This window comes from Falco biarmicus, chromosome 1 (genome assembly GCF_023638135.1).
Source record: "Falco biarmicus isolate bFalBia1 chromosome 1, bFalBia1.pri, whole genome shotgun sequence".
NCBI lineage: Eukaryota > Metazoa > Chordata > Aves > Falconiformes > Falconidae > Falco > Falco biarmicus.
In genome coordinates this window covers 10,225,490-10,245,714 of record NC_079288.1, presented here as the reverse complement: position 1 = coordinate 10,245,714, position 20,225 = coordinate 10,225,490, and the positions used below count along the sequence as shown (strand labels likewise).

The window sequence follows — 20,225 nt, the reverse complement described above, 5'->3', positions numbered from 1 at the left end:
TTTGGAATTGAAGAAGGGCAGATTGTTAGACCACCTGCATGCTTTATAATGCTATGTAGCATTTATGACCCAGCCCTGTGAATCCTCTGGCAGCAGCAAAATCTGTGCTGATGGGAAGGTCTCTTTCTTCCAGGCAGTGACCTATTTTCACAAAAGTTGTCAGGAATTCAGTTTTTAAATGTCCTTGAATAGATTGATATTTGAGCCTGTTCACCTACAGTAAAGGGCAAATATACAACAGATCTTCCAAGCCTGATATCCACAACAAACAAAGGTATTGATCATGGAACCAAGCTTTTCTTGGTTTGTGGTCTATGGCACCTGAGTATTAAATATGGCCTAAAAATAAACAGGAACCCTCCATTCCCCCTACATCACTCCCTCTTTTTAGAAAGACAATGATTTCTCCCATTTGATAAATACCAAAGTTGTCTCCTCCACCCCAACAAAAGCTGTAACTTCTTTGGTTGTGTCTGCTACAGCAACGGGGCTGGCATTTTATCACTGTTGGATAGGTATTTCAGGCTCTGGAGAAATAAAAGGAAAGGCTTTGTCAAACTGCATGATCTGTGAGAGTCTTGGGCTTTGGGGAGGACAACCCTTGATGTACCTGCAAATAAGAACCATTTTCCTCTCCATAATTTTCTGCTGGTTGATAGCTGGATATGTAGTAGCCCATAGCTTTTTCTTCAACCTGAGTGGGGAAAGGAGGTTAATCATAGATTCATTTAGGTTGGAGAAGACCTTTTGAGAGTATAAAGTCCAACTGTTAACCAAGGACGGTCAAGTTCACCACTAAATCATATCCCTAAGCACCACATCTATGCTATTTTTAAACACCTCCAGGGATAGGGATTCCACCACCTTCCTGGGCAGCCTGTTTTAATGCCTGACACCCCTCATATGAGTTTTCCTCATATCCAGTCTAAACCTCCCTTGACAGAACTTGAGGCAGTTTCCTCTTGTCCTGTCACTTGAAACCTGGGAGAAGAGACTGACCCTTTCAGGCAGCTCTAGAGAACAATAAGGTTCCCCCCGAGCCACCTTTTCTCGAGGCTAAACACTCCCAGTGTCCTGAGCTGCCCCCCATCAGACTTGTGCCCCAGCCCCCTGCCCGTCCCTGGACACGCTCCAGCCCCTCTGCGTCCCTCTTGGAGCGAGGGGCCCAGAGCTGAACCCGGGGTTCAAGGTGCAGCGGCACCAGTGCTGAGCACAGGGGGATGGTCACTGCCCTGGTCCTGCTGGCCATGCTGTCTCAGACACAAGCCAGGATGCTGTTGGCCACCTGGGCTCACTGGGGGCTCATGCCCAGCCGGCTGTCAGCCAGCCCTCCCAGGCCCTTTCCCTCCGGGCAGCTTCCCAGCCCCCTGCCCCAGCCTGCAGTGCTGCTGGGGCTGCTGTGACCCATGGGCAGGACCCCACACAGAGCTGTGTTGAACTTCATGCACTTGGCCTTGGCTCATTGGTCCAGGCTGCCCAGACCCCTTTGCAGAGCCTTCTGGCCCTCCAGCAGATTGACATTAACTCTCATCTTGGTGTAATCTGGCTGAGGGTGCACTCGATCCCCTTGTCCAGATCATTGATAAAGATATTAAACAGAACTGGCCTCAGTACTGAGCCCTGGGGAATACCACTTGTGACTGGCTTTTAACCCAGAGCAGAGCACACCCGTCCCAGCCATGGGCAGCTGGTGTCTCCAAGAGATGCTGTGGGAGATGGTATCAAAGGTTTTGCTAAGGTCCAGGTGGACACCACCCACAGCCTTTACCTCATCCACTAGGGTGGGTCACCTTGTCATAGAAGATCAGGTTCCTCAGGCAGGACCTGCCTTTCACCAACCCATACTGACTGGGCCTGATCCCCCGGTTGCCCTGCACATGTGGTGTGATGGTGGTCAGGGTGATCTGCTCCACAACCTTCCCCAGCACCGAGGTCAGGCTGATGGGCCTGTAGCTCCTAGGATCCTCCTTCCTGTAGATGGGTGTTACATGGCTAGCCTCCAGTCAACTGGGACCTCTCGAGTTTCCTAGGACTGTTGTTAAATGATGGAGAGTAGCTTGGCAAGCTCCTCTGTCAGTTCCCTCAGTACCCTGGAGAGGATCCTCTCTGGCCCCAGAGATCTGTGTAGATCTAAGTGGAGCAGCAGGTCACTAGCAGTTTTCTCCTGGACTGTGGGTCCTCCTCATCCCTGTCATTCAGCTCAGGGGGCTGAGTACCCAGAGGGAAGCTGGTCTTGCTATTAAAGGCTGAGGCAAAGAAAGCATTAAGTACCTCATCCTTTTCCTCATCCTTGTGGCAATGTTCCCCACTGCATCTAGTAAAGGATGCAGATTCTCCTTGGCCCTTCTTTTGTTTCTAAATTATTTGTAAAAACATATTTTGCTATCTTTTATAGTGGTGGACAGCCTGAGTTCTAGCTGGGCTTTTGCCTCTCTGATCTTTGCCCTGCATAACCTTATGACTTATAGTCCTCTGGAGTTGCTGGCCCTTTCTTCCAAAGGTGGCAAAGTCTCCTTTTTTTCCCTGAGTTCCAGCCAAAGCTGTCTTCAGCCAGGCTAGTCTTCTCCCCTGCCAACTCATCTTTTGTCACGTGGGGACGGCTTGCTTCTGCACCTGTAAGACTTCCTTCTTGAAGAATGTCCAGCCTTCCTGGACGCCTTGGCCCTTCAGAACTATCTCCCAAGGGACTCTGTCAACAAAGCTCTTAAACAGGCCAGAGCTGACCCTCTAGAAGTCCAAAACACTCACATACATCCATTTTCACTGCTTTTCTAGAATTAACTTTTTTATCTTGGCACACATTTCATATTCATATCTAAATAAAAGCTGGATGCAAAAGGGAAGATGCTTATAGGAATGGTGGCAGGACTGCGAGACATTTCATGTCTGTATGGAAGTTACTGTGTTTGAGAAGAATTGTAGTTGCTGCCAAAGTAATCGGAGCTATGTTGAATCTGAAAGCAGTAATACATCTGTGGAATTGTTTCCATAGATGTGTGTATTTGTGTTAAGCTCAAAAAATGGCTTCCTAGTTGGGCAGCTCACTGTGTGGGATAGCTCCAAATGGCTTCCTCCGTTCATTCAGAGTCAAAATTGTGAGGGATAAAGGCAGATCTGGGCATTTGCAATACTGAAAATATCAATATAGTAAAAGGCAATTAGAGCGAAGACAGTTGTAGAGGGTGGGCGTCAGTTTACTTGTAAACTCTGTTCTTTGATAAAATTTCTGTGTTTGCAATGCTACTGCCTTTGAGCTTTGGTAGGAAACTTAAAGACAGATTCTTTCTCTTCTGCTTGATTATCTCATATCATTTTATGAATGACTGTAATATGAACAAAACAGAATTAAGTCATGATTTTAAGAAAAGCTGCTTTGTTAAAATACAGTAATTCTTTTGTAGACAGACTCTATAGCTTTGAGCTATGACTTTTCGGAACATCCTGTCTGAACCAAATACCCAACAAGTATGTTTAAGGTACATCTGGAACCTTCTCCAGAGTTAACAGGGGTTTTGTTAGGTGTAGTCTGTTAGTTAGGGGAGAAAAATCCTTCCATAGTTTGGTGGGAGAAGGGATGTGGAGTAAAATGTTTTGTGTTCTGACAGGCAGACTTCATGCTTTTTATTATGTATACGTAGTAATGTAAACATCAGGATCTATTCTTACTGGATTTTCAAACAATAAAGCAAGTAACAAGTTTGTTTGAGGAGCTGCCAATTGCTGTCCTGAGAGCATATTCCTCTGGGGAGCCGAGAGCAAAGGAGGTTTAAGAAAGCATAGAAAAAAATGGCTTTCAGAGCTGTAATTCTTCTTGTCCTTCTTGCATTCTGGTAATACTCCTTGGCCTCTCTTCAAAGTGTTTGTACTGTTCAGTGTTGTATGACTGGGTTTCCCTAATGTGGCTGCTGCTTCTTGCATCAGTAAGATGTCTTTCAGCTCTGCGGCGGTAGGTGTTAAACTCAGCAGCTGAGTTTTGCCTTGGGGTGCCAGCATCCTCCTTTGGGTGGAAGTGAAAGGAGAGGAGCAGGAGTGAAAGAAACACTTCAATGTCTGATACTTCTATAGTATCAGACTGTTGACATATCAAGCTAAAAATACGGCTTGGCACAGCGTAAGCTAATCTTAACGATTAGCCACATTTTGATATATGTTTTGATAGGATTAATTTTCTGCTAGTATGACTTGCCAGTTGGTTCGCTGTAGGTGTAGGTGACTACCAGTGCTGGCTCAAGGCAGGCGGTGTGAATGTACGCTGGGGATGGATCTCTCATATTCCAGTGTTTATATATGGCTGTGTTATAAACTGGATCAGGGAGCTGATCTGGTTGAAAATTAAAATTTGTTAGTTCCATCAGCTACTTGAACTAGCATCGTGTGCATCTGTGCAGTGCATCTGTGCAGTTGGCTGCCGGTTCAAAGTGGGGAATGGGGTGGTGAGGCTGGGCAGAGGAAGCAGAGACATCAATGGCAGCTGAATCTGAATTACAGCAGTGGGGGAGCTTCAGCCTAAGGCTAATGTCAGGTCATATTGCCTTGTGCTTCTAAATTCTTCCATTCAAAAGGACATACTGGTCTACAGAAAGCTTACTTCATAAGGAGAAAATCAAAGTTTTGTTTTTATTCATAGCCTCTGTATAATTTTGGAACTTTGTTTTTTCAGATTACGAGTATTGTATTAACCCTTCTATGCAACCTGAATGTTAGGGGCTTCAGTGTATTTTGAAGACCTTGGGATATATTTAAATCTAAGCTGGTAACTGAAGTGATAGATTCCAATGGGACTTTTGTGTTGGTTTTAAAACCAAAGGGTTGGTCTTACGACATAGCTTGAATTAAGAGTTTGGTCCTCTTATTTCATCCTCTCTTAGAACACACTCATCCTCAGGCTAATATTCATCTGATTGAGTTAAACTGACTGAGTATCTTTGGTTAGTGAGCTGAGTTGCTTTAACCTGCGAGCAGTCTCTGGGCTTGTCTGGTCAGAGGACAGAAACTCTGTTGTTGGTCTGGCAGAAATGTGATGTATGTTCCCCTAAGACTGGAAGCTGTTCGTTTGACTTGGCTTTATAATGAAACCACATTGAGTTATATGGGAGTAAGTCAAAATATATTTATGCTGATAGTAAAAGTAATTTTATCTAAGTTGTCTTATAGGTGCATGGTTTTTTTCACCACTAAGTTGTCTGCTTACGTGCTCAAAATGTAACATACCCATTGTGACTTTGTCCAGAGTATCAAACATGCCAGACCAATGCACTTTCTCACTCTTTGCATGGAGTAAGAGACAACTAACATCTAATTTTCTAGTGTTATTCACCAGAGTAATTTATTTGTATTTCCTGTTTCAGTTGCTCTAAAGGTTGGGGATGAGGACTGTTTGTGAACTTGCTCTGCTCTTTACTGCTGCAATTTGCTTGTAAACCCCAAGGGGGTTTGTTGAATTGGTCTAGTCTATGTATTCCTACAAATCTGTTTGTCTGATGTTAGGGTAATGTTATCTCATGAAGACTTTGCTAGAGAGAGATGGGTTTGGTCTATACTTCAGAATCACAAGACATATGTAGGCATATGTAAACTTAAGTGTTTTCCAAATATTTTTAGGTTTCTATGAACAACCATTTCAAAACTCTGTGGCTTTAATAAGTAAATGCTATTAAAACTTTTGCAAAGGATGGCAGATTATTTTTAAGACTTAGGTATGTTCTCTGTCGTTAAAAAAAAAAATAAATCTTGCCTGCTGCCCTTCAGGTTGAAGGTGGGTCACACAGAATCACACAGTTTTTTTGAAAATATTGTTGAGAGGGATGTCCAAAGATGAGAAGTTTAGTGCTTCTTCCCTGCCCCAGATAACAAGTCTGGCAAAAGTGCCAGGTAAGGGCTGAGTTCTTTCAAAAGATGGGCTAACAGATATATAATTGCTGCTCTAAGGAGTCTTTAGGAAGGGGACCAGCTGCTTTGAAATCAAGATTACAGATAAATTGTGTTATTTAGGGGAGAAAAGTATCAAACCAAACAAACCATAAATAACTCCTCTGTCTTTAGTCACTTTTTCAGAACGAGTGCAGCAAGATTGCCTCTTTCTCAGGACAAAAGGCATCTGGCATTTGACAATGCGTAAAGCATCATCCGGAGCCTTCAAGCTGTAATTTTTTTTTGTTAGTTGTGCTAGATGCTGGAACTGGCTGTTGGCGTAAGTGGTCAGAAGGCAGAACTTAAAGCTTGCTGTTGTCTTACTTCCACTTTCATGGTTTGTGAGGTTCAGAGCCCAGATGGAGACAGAAAAATGGATTTGGAGTAACATAATTGAGTACCAGATAACTTTATAAAGGCTGTGTTAATTCGTGCTCCTGGGCATAGAAAAAAACACTCTGCTGCACTTCTTGGAGCTTCTGGCAATGACAAATACATACAACTGTCTGGACTTGTAGGCTTTCTGTAGGACTAATTGGGTAAGAAAACTTATTTATACAGTGTGTCTTGCATGATGTGAAACACAAGTTTACATGGTAAATTGACGAATAAAATGTCATGATACAAAGCACTGACTAATGCACATGGCCTTCAAATAAACTACTTCCAGTTTCAAGGTAGATGTTGTTACCTGCGTTCTTAAGGTTTTTTTTTAAGAAGTGATAAACTGAAGAGCTGTAGTTTAGAGGAGACTGTATTTTTGATGAAATGGCCTAGATACAGTGACAAAATTACAGAGGGAAGTTGTTCTTGGGAAATGAGAAAGGGGAAAATCATGTTGTCACTTTTGAAAATGTCTCAATAAATATAAATCTAGGAAATACTAACTTTCCACTCTATTCGTAGTACCAACTTGGCATTCATTCATCAGGTTTTTTTCTAAAGGAATGAATGATTTATACTGTCCTACATTATCTTGATTTTTTTTTTTTTCCTTTTTGCTGGTGTGTGGAGTTGATGTTACGATGTAGTCTAGAACTTGCCAGCAGTGCAGTCCACAAGCCTGTAGTTTGGACAGCTGTGACAATAGCGGTAGCATCTGCCTACTTGGAAAGACCTGATTTCATGCCCTTCAAACTTTCTATTCATAAATAATTAAAATAACACTATTTTGTTGACACAAGGTTTTTTTGAGCTGGTTTGCTTTTTAGGATGTATCGTGTCTGTATGAACATAGCCTTTTGATCTAAGCTAGATTGGGGCTGCTGTGCAGAAAAGTGATCTCGGGTCTCCCTTCCACCAGCACAGTTGTTTGTGCAGTTGTACAGTGTATGAGGGCACCGATTTGGCTCAACACAAGTCTGACCAAAAAAACAGTTTGTCAGACAGCTTTCCTGCTCACCCCTTGGCCATGCTACAGCGATGACATGAGTGCTGGCAGCTGGAGGAAGGGGACAGGACATGATTGCCCCTTCAGCAGCAGCCTGTCTTTATTTTGGCTGTATACCCTGGTTGCCAGGCTCCCCGGCAGCCCGTGCCGATCTAAATCCAGTATCTGTCTGTGCCCCCATCAGCAGCCCTGCCTGTCTGTGCTGAAAGTTGTATTTCTGCTGCTGTGTGGCAAGCCTGCTCAGGGGGCCGATGTGGCTGAACGCAAACTATTTTTGTATCTGGGCTGTTCGTCAGGCAGTGTAATGGGGGGAAACACAGCTCCCTGCTGGATAGGTTATTGGTTTTTGGTTTTGTGGGTTTTTTTTACATGCTACATAGGTAAAGTTGAAATTCTGCTTCAATGCTCATTACGCAACAGCACTCTGAACTGGTTGCATAGGTGGGATGACTGGTTTCATAGAGTCTGCGAAACTCAGCGGTAATTTGCAACTCAGTTTAACAACAGTTTTTCTGAACCCATTTACAAACAATGTGGAATGTTGTTTACATTACTCTGCCTACCAGAAATGGTCATAAATGTATTGAGGCTGTATATATGGACATAGATCTATCTCAAACCTATTAAGCATGTGGGGAAGCTGCTTGGTAGCAACTGAAGCTCTTCAACCTGCTAGTACTGAACTCTGTGTCCTAGAAGGAATAATGATCATCCCATTTCCAGTTGCTCCCTTTTCTGTGATTTGTCAGAGCGTTGTGTTTAAGGAGAAAGGGCATATGCGGAGAGTGGCGGGGAATATAACGTGTAGTCCTGAGCTTTGCACTTGAACAAAATAAAGCTTAATTTTATTATAATATAATCCACTACAAATTACCAATCAGAACAGAAAACCTGTTTGAAGTTCTGAGTCTGCAGGAGGCAACTATGTTCTTTTTGAGGCTAGTGACAAATAGCTGAAGTGTCAAAGCAAGATCTTTGTGATGCAGATTTATGAAAAAGATGTTGAACTCTGTTGAAAACTCTGGCTCAGAAAGGGGGTAGCGAACACATTTAACTGAAAAGTTTTACTTTCTGCAGGTATATTTGAATGTTTTGATTATATAATTCTTAATAGACTGTATGATGTTGAAATATATTCTGTAAAGATCCTGTAATTACAAAATACCTCTTGCAGGGTATAACTGACCTTCAGACTTGCTTTTCAAAGGTCATGAGCACAGCGGTGGGTGTCACAAAAGTGCTGAGCCACACCATATTGTAAAGTTTAGCTTTGCTCAGTGTTTCCCTGGATGTCCTTTTGACAAGTCTTTAATGAATAAACTGAATTATGGAAGCACTTGTTTGCTGGAGATGTTAGTGGTAATTTCAAGTGTCTGGGAGTATTGTGTACTTGAGACTGTTTTTCTCAGGATTTTAAGTTCTTTGATTCATCTGAGGAAGGGTCCATACAGAACAAAAAACGTTGGGCCAGCTTTATCTGAAAGTATGGTTAAAAATATTACTCTGGATTATTATTAAATTTAACCAGAATTTTGGCTTTATTATATGAAATGGCAGAACTTTTAGGAATGTCTAAGCTGCTGTTTGAGGGGTGTGTGTGTGAACTGGAATGTCTAAAGGATATTTTTAAAATCACTTGCGAGTGTTCTTAGAACTGATAAGCTGAAAAGCTGCATTTTTAAAATACTCATGTAAAAGAAACTGTCTTGCAAATTACAGGGCAGTATAAACAAAAACCTATAACCATGTTTGTTCTTGTTTTGCAGACCGTGAGGACCAATCAATTCTCTGCACGTAAGTGAACACTTTTCATTTGGACATTTTTCTTAAATCTGTATTTTGAAAGGGTCTTTGATACAGCTGTAGTAGTCAAAACTTGGTCTTTAATCTTGACAGGCAGTGACTAATGGTTAAAGACGTAGCATGAAGTGATTTTAATATGGGGTTATATTATTTTAATATTGTAATTCACTTTTTTTTTTACAGGCTTGTGCTACCTAAGAAGTTTAGTTTAAAGATGTCAGTCAAGAGATCTGAATCAGAAACAATAAGCTTTAAAAAGTGTACATCTGTCTGAAATGCTGTGCTGTAACTACTCAATGTGTAGTGCCTGAGGGGGACATGAATTAAAAGTTGGTCTAGAAACCCTGCTGAGCAACAGTATAGCTTTGGATCTGCTTCAAACAGGAGAATTCTGAAGAAAGTCAACACTAAGGTTTTCTTTTGCTTTCACTGTGTGCACCTGAATTGGCTGCACCCAGGAGCAAACTTCTAGCTTCAGCTTAAATTTCTGTGCAGTCTGGAAACGCAGTGGTGGAGCAGTCAGAAGATGAATGTGCTTTCAGGCTTGTGACACTACTGAGCCGGTCTATCTTTGGGCTGCTGTTAAAAGGGGTGATCCAGTTTCCTCTCCCACATAGGCTGTGGGTTTCTGCAGCCTCTTGTGCTAGCATTGGGGGTTGGCATGCAACATAAGCTAGTTCAGGGAGTGAAGCTGGCAGAAAACCAGCCTTGCCGCAAAATTATGCCTTTCAGCAGTTTAGTTCTCTGGGTCTGCGCTTGGTGGGCTCAGAGGGGTACTAGGCTGAAGCAGGAGGTGTGGACGTGCAGCAGGCAAACTGTACCTGTTGGTAGCAGCCTGGGGGTTAGAATGGTCACACCTTGGCTCCATTCTGAAATAGCATGCAGTTAGCAGTCTTGGGTATAACTTAACATATTCAGTTACCTGAGGGAGAAAGGGAAGATGCGGTACCTTGCATGCCTCTGACTTGGTTACGTGATCAGTTGACCATGCTGTGTGCCAGCGCATGCCAGCTGCATTGAGGCCATAGTTTGTGAGGATGCCTGCTTCCTGAAATAGCTTGATGGTTAGATCAATTGCTGGAAAGGGACCTGGGTTCAGTTTCCTTCTTGACATAAAGGGATTCAAATCTTCATCTCCTGCTTCCTACAAAAATGCCTTAACTATCAGACTTTGCAAGATTGAAGGTAGAGTCTTTCAAGCCAGGCTTTTTAGAACTATAGATACTACGAATGCAAAATTCATGGGGCCTAAGGACACAAAAGCAAATACAGTTCTGTAGCTAAGATAATAGTTCATCCAGTTAACACAGGCTTGTCGAGGTCTGTGGTTCCTGCTCTTAGGACCTCTGTTTTCATGTGATGACTACTTCGTGTGCAATGTACAAAACAGCTCTCAAAGCAGGGATGGGATCCCAGGGCGAAAAGAAACACTTTGTTCTTGTGTGTTTGTGGATGCTTCGAGAGTATGTGTTTGCCCCAGGTGAATTTTTTTGAAGTAGCTTCATGTTTTGTGCCTATGCATGAACGTTGCGTTCCTTTACGTGGTCAGGCAAGACCACAAAGGTTGGAATGGCAGTGCTACAGGATTTAGTGAATGTCTGATCTGTTCATTTGCAAATTGGAAAGCCTTTAAGTTCCCTTGCCTTCAATTTTGTTATTACCTCACCTGTAAAGTTACCATAAGCTTTTGATCCTTCTGTACTGAATAGACAATTGAACTCTGTTTTATATCCGGTACGGCACACTTCAGCACAAAATGTCTGGATCTTGTGATAGGTTCCACATCTTGGCTTGGCAGTTAAGCTGCTTGCTGTATATCCCTTCAAAGAAGGAAGCTTGCTTTCGGATGGGGAGAGGTGGGGAATGGACACAACATCCTTACAGTCAGACCTCAGGAGAATGCAACCATATCCAGTACTGAAGTCTGGAGCTGCTGGGGACTGCTCTGAGTGCAGTCCTAATATTATGACCCTCAGAGATGGCCCTGAGGACATCTTTTCTGTTGGACATGTAAAATGTTTGGTGACAAATCCACTACTCCATGAAAAACTCCAGAAGCTGGTGCTAAGAAGCAGTGAACGATGCATCTCTGAAGGATTTCAACACTGTCCTGGAATCATATCACAAAACTAAGTATTGAATCTATTGGAACTGTGACACTGGACAAGTTTTGCTACCTTTAATTCAGTGTCTTGGCTGTACCAGTGTTAAAGGCTATACTTAATAGAAATGTGGCAGAGTCTTGGCAAAGCTGAGTTTCTGAGCAACGGATTCCAGGCTGTGTTGGCTGTCCTGCTGCTTTAACTTGTGTTTCATACTGAAGTGCTTACACAGCAGTATAAAGAAAACCAAGGTTAAAAAGATCAATGTCGCTGAACATGGTTTACAAGGAAATATGAATTTCCTCAGTAATGTGGGCAGATCTGTGACCTCAGAACTATGAAGGGGAAGGCATTGTATCTCCAGCCTGGATGTACAGGACCAAAGAACATCCAGTCTAAGTCTTACCTTTTGAGACTATGAAGACACATGATATGGTTGATGCTAGGATCCAGGGTTTTTCTGTAGGCTTGAATGAACACCAAAGTTCCCCCATAGCTGAGGAGACCTAGCTAATGCTGTCTAACCATCAGCACTATTTAGATGCCAATTATAGAAAAGGGTAGTAGGGGTTACCAGACTGCTGTTGAGGTTAATGAACATTTTTCTCTTAAAACGCTTTTGTCTTAGAATATGTATCAGTTCTGTGTCCAATTCAGAGAGAAGTGCCATCAAAACCAGTTGTATTCTCCTGTGTGTGTCTTTTGAACATACAGACTAAAGAGACAGCTGCCTGCTGTGGTACTGCTCCTAACGTCGTTTCTCCCATGGGCTTAATGGGAGAGCTTTATTCTTTTGTCAGGTTTGCATTATAAACTCAGTACTTGAAATCTGGCTGGCTGGGATGTTAAATCCTCTTCATGAATGGGACAAGGCCATGGCAAGCTCCCTTGTGTAGCAGGCTAAAAGCAGGTCTTATGTTTTGATCGAGTGGACTGGTGTCCAGGACTTCGATTGCATTGCTGATTCTGTGGTGAAGAGGTAAACTGTGTGTTTCCCTTCCTTGCCAGTAGTTTTACATGTCTTAGACTAAGGCAGGAATAAATGAAGTGGAAGATGTGTGTCTTAACCACACCAGAGGCAGTTTCAGAAACTCCTTTGACAACTCATAAAAGGCTTGAGACATCTTCTCATCTCAAACTTGTCTGAGCACCTGGATCCCCTGATTGACCCTGATCTTTAGTAGAGCTGAAAGTTCTCAGAACTTTTTCTTTTCTCCAGTAGGAGAGGTTCAAGCTAGCTAGTGAGAAAGAAAACACCATTGACTTGTGCACTTAGATGAGTGGACAGTTGTGGTGTCCCTGTCATTCTCTTGTCTCCAACTGTGTTGACTGTAATTGTCTTTACATCCTGGAGTTAAGTCTTTGTCATTGCTTGATGAAGGTCCATCTGGTTGGCATCTTCACCCATCTCTGCCTACCTTTAGTTGATCAGATTTCCTGGGTTTTTACTTTCCATGCCCTTTAGAGAGTAGGGGGCCAGGTCAGCACTCAAGTAATGGTATTTGAATGACACCTTGCCAGGTCTCTGGACCCAGCCCCCTTTTCTTGACAGCCAGGAGTGCTGCTCTCAGGGGCATTCGTAGGGGTAAGATTGGTGCTATGTGAAGCCTTTGGGTTTGGTTTCAGTTCTTCCTTTCCAAAGAGTCTCTGCACTATTTCCAGGTGCCTGCCTTAGTTTAGTTTTAACAGGGAATTATTGATCCATTCATTCTTACCTTGGAAAACCTTTGAATACTCGTCTTCAATTTTGTTATTGCCTCATCTGCAAGATGGCCTTAAGCTTTTGATCCTTTTGGACTCAGCTGACAACTGAATCCTAATTTCTATCTAATACACATGGTATTTTTTACCTTAGGCATGAAATTGTGCAACTTAAATCTGGGGTTGAGCATGTTTCATTGTCTTCACCTGTCTAGATCTTTAGGAAATAGCAGTCTGTTTCGCCTGAGAAGCCTGCAGTTACCTCCATGCAGTCGCTGTTCTGGTAAATACCTAGCTGTGTCTGGACACGTCATGAAACTGCAGGGGTGTTATTTAGTGTCTTTTCTAACATAGTTAAACCACTTTTGTAGTTACACTAAAGAATGTCTTATCTCAGATATTATGTAGACACTTGGAGATTTGTTCACACCTTGCCTCTGGATAACAGACCCTGGCTGATTCAGCATTTGGTAGAGACTAATGAATTTGCATGACAGGACAGTATGCAGGCAGTATCCGTCTTGAGAGAATGTGCATGCAGGTGGATCTTCTTGAGGAATACATTTTACTGAGATATATCTTAATTTTCTTTTCCCTCAAAGAGGATTGTGCTGAAGAATAACCTATATTCCATTGAAATGCTGCAGATACACGCATTCATCTAAATGCACTGTGTGGAGTGGACTAGCCTTGATGGATGGTTCTCCAAGCGTGCCTCTCATTGCATCTCATTATTTTGAAGGTAGTGGGGTTAATTGGAGGTTTCCTGTCTTGACTTTGCCACCTGCTGATGTTCCATGAGGAGTTTTGCATAAACTGGTGATCTTAAAGCTAGTAATATTTTCTCAAAGTCAAACTTAATACCAGGAGAGGAAAAAAACCCTGCTGCTGCGTTTTCTGGATGCTTGTCTGGGCAGAACATCTTGTCCTTCATTTAACATGGAAGCTTGTTCTTCAGGAGGGTATTACTCAGATTGCCAGCTGATGTGGCTGCTGTTCAGTTCTCCAATCCAGACTTGATGACATAGGTGACTTCCTGCTCTTGCTATAGAAATAAGAGTTGTCTCCAAACATAAAATAGCATGCTTTCTTCCTCTTTTTTTTTTTTTTTTTTTCTTTTTTTGTTACCTCCCTGGGATTTCTTGTGGGCCCTTTAGCTTTTCACCAACTGAAAAACCCAAATACGTGCACAGGCACATACATCTGCTGTTCTGAATCCATTGGACAATTTATCAGACACTGGTGAAAGCCAGATTATTGCCTGGTTAATGATGAGCTGGGAGGAGCTGAATGAACAATAATGGTGATAATTTCTTTTTAGCTTTGAAGTTGGATGGTTTAATCTTGGGATGCTAACCACTAACAAAAATGGTTAGTAAGTTTGCTGGAGCTTTTATTGCTTTGTTAGTTTAGTTCATCAAGCTTTCCAATAACAACCAAACAAGCAACCCCCAAAACCAGCACTTCTCTGGGAAGCTAGACGTAACTAGCTTCTATCTAATCCCTCCCCCTTAATTGGAGTGCAAATGAAAGTGTATTTAGGATCTTCTGTCTGTAAAACCTTAGTTTGCTGAAAAGGAAGGAAAATACACATAGTTCCAGCAACTTCATGTTCCTGCTAGCTTGTAAGTACATTATGAGCCTGCTAGAAATCAGTTACAGAAAAGTGGTGTGAATTTTGCAATATGCACATACCTCATTGTACATTTTTTAATTTTTCTAAGATGTGAAGTTGTAACAAGCAGCTTTGCAGGCCTTTTTCTTTGAGAAGCTGCAGCTGCTGGCATTTTACTAAGTTTTATTATTTCTTTTTGATTGTTGCTGTCTGTTAATGTTAAATGGGCATGCCAGGCTGTTGGAGGCTGATGACCAAGATGAAGAAACTTTTGTTGTGGCATACTAAGTCTCTGAGAAATATTCAAACCTCTCCTGGCTTTGCTGTCCGTAGCTTCAAGGCGACTTTCGGAAAGGCAGACATGAAAATGTGCTGCACTGCACGTTTGTGTTTTTTTTTGTTTTTTTTTTGTTTTAAGCTAATATGTTCTAAATCTTACCACAAGCTTACGGTATTCCTAAAACTGAGACAGGGCTTGATAAACACTCATTTATGCTTGCAGCCGTACAAGGGTATCTAATCTGAATTGGCTTCAGTAGGAGTAGTGGGGTGCGGAGGGAATAGAGGCTGCTTATTAAAGGACAACAGCAGCAAATACCAAGCATTTTTGTATACAACCTCTGGCTAGAGTCCAGCTTATAACATTCCCTAGACAACTGGTGTTGAGATGATGTGAAGCATCTAGAGAGAAATGAAGGAGCTATGCAGCCTTGTAAATAGTAAAAGTCAATTAGTGACTCTTCTGTGCTAGTCCAAACTATCAGTTACACCTCTTAATTTCAGAAAATTAGCCAGGTGATTAAGACAAACCTTTTCATTACAGGTCTTGACTGTAAATATCTGTTATTTCATAACTGGCAGAAGATCTGCTCAGTTGTGTCTGAGTATAAGTGTCTCTTCTGTTCTTTGCAACTGCTGTTGTGAGAAGGACAAAAGACCATTGTTGGGGCTCTTAGGCAGTTACTTTCTCTTACAACAATTTAAGTGCATACTTCCATATTTTGGTGCCACTTCCTATGAAATAAGGCGTTGCTGGCCACAGCATCTGTGAGTGGCTGGTCAGGATTCCTGTGTTTTGTGAAATCAGGCACTGAGAACTTGCCCAGGTATCAAGGTGGTGGTGCCGCCACTTATTTGCAAAAGGACCTTCTGCTTGTGGATGAACTTCTCATCCCAGAACTTGTTGCTGATGAGGAATGACAGAAACACTGAAACTCCTAGGGCAGAGGAAACAGGCTTCTGGCATAGTTTTTCAGTACTCTAAATACCCAACATGATCTGTAATGGGATAGATGACACTAACTGCATCTGACAATCCTAATATATTAGAGAAGCTAATCTTCACAAATATTGTTAGTTTGCAGTAGACTTTGTGCACAGATAGAAAGATGAAGAGAAGTCTATCTTTGAATTTCAAAGCTTGCTTTGTACCTGTGGCTTTGTCCCTCTGTCCTGTGTGACTCATGGCACTACATTTTCTATGTCCTGCATAGCCCCTCATCTGCTAGTGAAATTAATGGGTAGCTGGGCGGTGGTGGAAGGGTGCCAGTCCTTGCAGTGGGACTTTTCAGTAAGCAACTCTAAACTAATTTGACTTCCCTAAAATCCAGAATGTAATTTCCCAATTCAGGAAGAGGTGATGATGTTGCCTTTGGTCTTTAAGGTCCCTTCCAACCCAAACCATTCTATGATCCTATGATTGTCCTGCTATGCTGAGTGCTGTAACACAAGAAGAGGTGTAGGTGTTTCAAACTTGCCTGACAATAAGAAAAGCCCCTGTTTCACTATTGTTTTCCTTTAGAATGGTGCTTCCCCTTGGAATAGGTCTTTCCCAGACAGGTGTTTGACCTGTTCCTGGAATAACTGCCATCGTAAGTGGGCTGTATGGGAAGAGCACACTGCTGACCTGGAAGTCAGAAGACCAGTTTCCATTCCTCTGTGTTGGCTGTTTGCTTTATGACCTGCGAGTCATCTCCTGCTACGTTTGTTTTGCCTATTTTCTAGATGGTAATCTGTTCAGAGGAAATGCCTTTTACTTCTGTGCAAGATTTGGGCTCAAGTTGCTCATGGAAGAAAATTTGCAGCTGGTTGAGAAGCTGGTCACTAATTTTTGCTAACCAAATTGTAGCAGAGATAAATTTGCCTGAAGAGTACTTTTCCTTTATTGAAAATTACACTACAGCTTTACATGCAATTAATTCAAAACCATGTAAAAACTTTAAAGTGCTCATGCTAGCTAAGCTTTTCCTATTTTAAATGTGCTTGAAGCTGCTTCAAAGCAGAAGCTTTGCTGCTCTAGGGAAGAGTGCTTTAACTCTAGATAGTCCATAAATTTACCAGTGACTGTCGGACTTACTTTGACCTGTCTCTGTAGCACAAGATCGTAAAGGACACATCCTTCTGTTAATTAATGGAATAACCTTATACTTCCAACTTGAGGCTATTGCTGAATATGGTTTGCTTACTTGGATGCACTGTTTGGCATAGCCCATGGCTGGAGTTGATAGAGCGTTTCAATTCAATCTCATAAGGTTTTGTTTCCACTAGTAGTGGAATTGAGATTGAAATCAAGGAGGTGAAATTATGACCCTGCTGAAGTCATTAGCAAAACTGTCATTGATTGAAGTGAGGCTGGGATCTCAGCCAAGGGTTTTAGTTGTTTAATTTTTGGTAACATATTGAGTTGTATTAAAACAAAGTTTTGAAAAAGTTAATCTTTAGCTTTGTGTTACCATGTCTGTTCCATAAATATTGTACAGTGTTACTAAAAGTTTACCATTTTTGGGCAGGTTGATAGAGGTAGAGATTTGAATTTATTTTTATAATCCATGTGTTTGCACTTCTGGGAAAGAACTAAAGTACGTAGATGTCATTTTTTCTATAAATGAAAAGGACTTTATCCTGCATCTTCTAATTCTTTACACTATATGGCAGCAGAGCTATCTAACACTGTATCCTGCAGGAAATACTTGGCATACTTGCAAGCTCCAGGGAGAGGAGAACTGGCATGATAACATCCATTAGTGTTGCTTTTGAATGAGAACTTGCATAAAGACTTTCTCTGAAAAAAAAACCAACCACCCAACCACTATTAGGTTTAAAGGCTTTTTAGCAAAAGGAATGTGTTGTAGGCTTTTGACCTTCTTGTGCTGTACGAAGCTTTATCGGTGTGTACGCCGGAAAAGCTTGTTGATTTGTAGACTCTTCTAAAACTGTGCGCTGCCCTTTTAGAAAATTGACATCTGGATTGTATATATTGTACTATTTTCTCTTCACTGCATGTGTCAGACTAGATTTCCCTCCTTTAAAATTTAATAAACTTTGTTTCTGTAATTTGACAGAAAATATTATTTATCTAGTTTTGAAGGCACAGCTAGTAACGCGTTCCCAAGCTCTGCTGATGACAATAAAAACAAATTGTGTTGTTTTAAAATGTAAATGTATATTTTGCGGTACTTTTCTTACTTCTCTTACCTGCTGGAATAGTTTTAGCATTAAGCATATTTTAATACACACCTAGAAACAGGCAAGACTGCTTTTATTATTGCTTATATTAATGAATTATGTTAATATAAACACTGCAGTAAAAGGGAAACTAGAAATAAAAACTTGAGAAGCAAGAATTGGCATCTGAGGTCATCTTTTCTGCTTATCAGTCTTCATGTTTGTCTTGCATGTGGTGACTTTGGGCTGGGTAGAAATAGGATTTTTCATTAAAAGTCAAAGGGTGGTGTTCCACCTGTAGAGGTCCCAAAGTACACCCAGTTTTTGTGCTGCATATTGATGGTATCTTGGCAAAAAGGAAACCCAGTTATCCATTAGCTAATTCTCAGAGTAATCTTTGTAACCAGCTCTTCAGGTAATACCTTCCAAGTTTTTTTCACGCAATGAGCAAAGCTAGCGTAGTCAAGTTTCAAGGGAACTGCTGGAAAGTTGTCAGTAATTGAGTACAGCGATTTCTTATCTTTCACATTTTGTATGATGCTTGTCGTCTTGTGAGAAGAAATGGAACAAAAATGGGTTTAGGTAGGTTGATGTAGTTTATGAGAAGTGGGATACCATCAAAAAAATTGGGTGCTTGGTTAACCCTCTGGTATTGCAGGCCACAGTTTGGTAGCTGAGGCTGTGATAAATATCCCACAGCTTGTCTGCAGAATCATTTTGTTCAGTATTTTCAGTTAAAAGTGTTCTCCTGCAAAACCTAGGGGCTGATACTGTTCTGTTGGGTCAAACATGAGCCGTTTCACCTGAAGCTTGTACCTAGCTCTTGTAGGCTAGTCCTGTGTGATGAGTTTGCTAAGCTGCTATGAGTGAGCCTCTTCATTCTCCGTTACTTCTTACTCATGAATGGAGAAATGCACATACTGCCATCTCTTAGCAAGAGGTCACCTCTGCTCTAGCGTAGTTGACCTGTGGGGTTTCCATGATTTAAGAGAACTGGAAGGTAAGAAGAAACAAGATTGTTTTAGAGCCCATTCTCTTTGAAAATCTGGGGTAATATCCTTTCTGTACATGCAAAATTGAAATTTCAGGTGCTACATTGGCTTATTTTTGTGGCTGTTAAGTGTAATTTGAAGATAGGGATGCTTCTGAGCTGCCTATCTGATCAAGAAGTACAGGTCTGAAGGTACTAAATACCTGAGTTGGTGCAGACTAGCTACAAAACTGGGGTACGCAGCATGGTGGACGAGGGTATTTATGAAGACTGCAAAGGAATGTGCTTAAATTTCCTCCTGGTAAATCAACGTTTTCATTATAAGTATCTTAGCTGAGGAATATGCAAGCACACAAAATGTGTACTTGGCATTCTTACAAAGTAGTCGGCTTTCAGACTTTTTAATACCTGAAAAACTATTGAATGGCAGAATTACTTTCACTCTTTCCATGCAAATCCCCATAATAAAATCCTTTCTGGTTTTGCATACTTCAGGGTTGCTAGTGGCAGTCCCTGTCTCACTTGAAACTTCTCCAGTAGTTTACTGCCATTGAATCATGGCGGAGTTAGACATGGTCATCGCTTTGATGTGTGGATTCACCTGAAGACCAGACCTAGGTTTATTAAAAAAACAAAAGAAAACAAACAAACCAACCCAACCAGAAAAACACACGCCCCCCAAAAACCACACACTCACACAGAGTGCAAACCCCCCCGCAACAACCAAAAGAAACAGAAAAACCCAAAGAATCCCCCCAAACTGTAGTAATATCATTTGTGACTGCAGCGATGTGAACTTGGTCACGTTTCCTGCCAAGAATATCCTATATGTAAACCTTGCAATAAATCTCGTCTGAACATGTTCTGCTTCAAATCCGCCTCTGCCTTTAAAATGAAATCTGTTTTTGCTATCTTTATTGATCTATGTACTGTACCACTCCGCACTAATAAATTAATTTCTTAATGAAATCATGTAGCCCTGTGGCCATAAACGTATTTTTAAACTAGCTAAGAGTCTGCGATGAGCAGTGGAAAGAATCTGTTTAAAATGTGTTTTACTGTGCTTTGAAACTGGCTTCTAAAGATAGTGAATGTTTCCATCAGCTTGGTAATTCTCATAACCAGCTCCTAGTATATAAAATATATTAAAACGGTGCTGAATATATGTTTGTGTGTGTGTACATATATATATTTTAAGATCATTATATGTATCTGCACTCTGAAAAATTGTCTCTGGCCTCGTGATCAAGGCAGAGGACAAGGCTGTTT

The 20,225-nt window shown here is 41.5% G+C and overlaps 1 protein-coding gene across 2 annotated transcripts in view; it reads left to right on the top strand.

Moving 5' to 3' along the window:
• MYH10 (myosin heavy chain 10) overlaps positions 1-20,225 on the top strand; it is a 100,411-nt gene that overhangs the window by 29,224 nt on the left and 50,962 nt on the right. For both annotated transcript variants that reach the window (XM_056343506.1, XM_056343587.1), the window contains exon 4: positions 9,067-9,094. In XM_056343506.1, the coding sequence (XP_056199481.1) occupies positions 9,067-9,094 (28 nt within the window). The remainder of the gene's footprint in view (positions 1-9,066; positions 9,095-20,225) is intronic.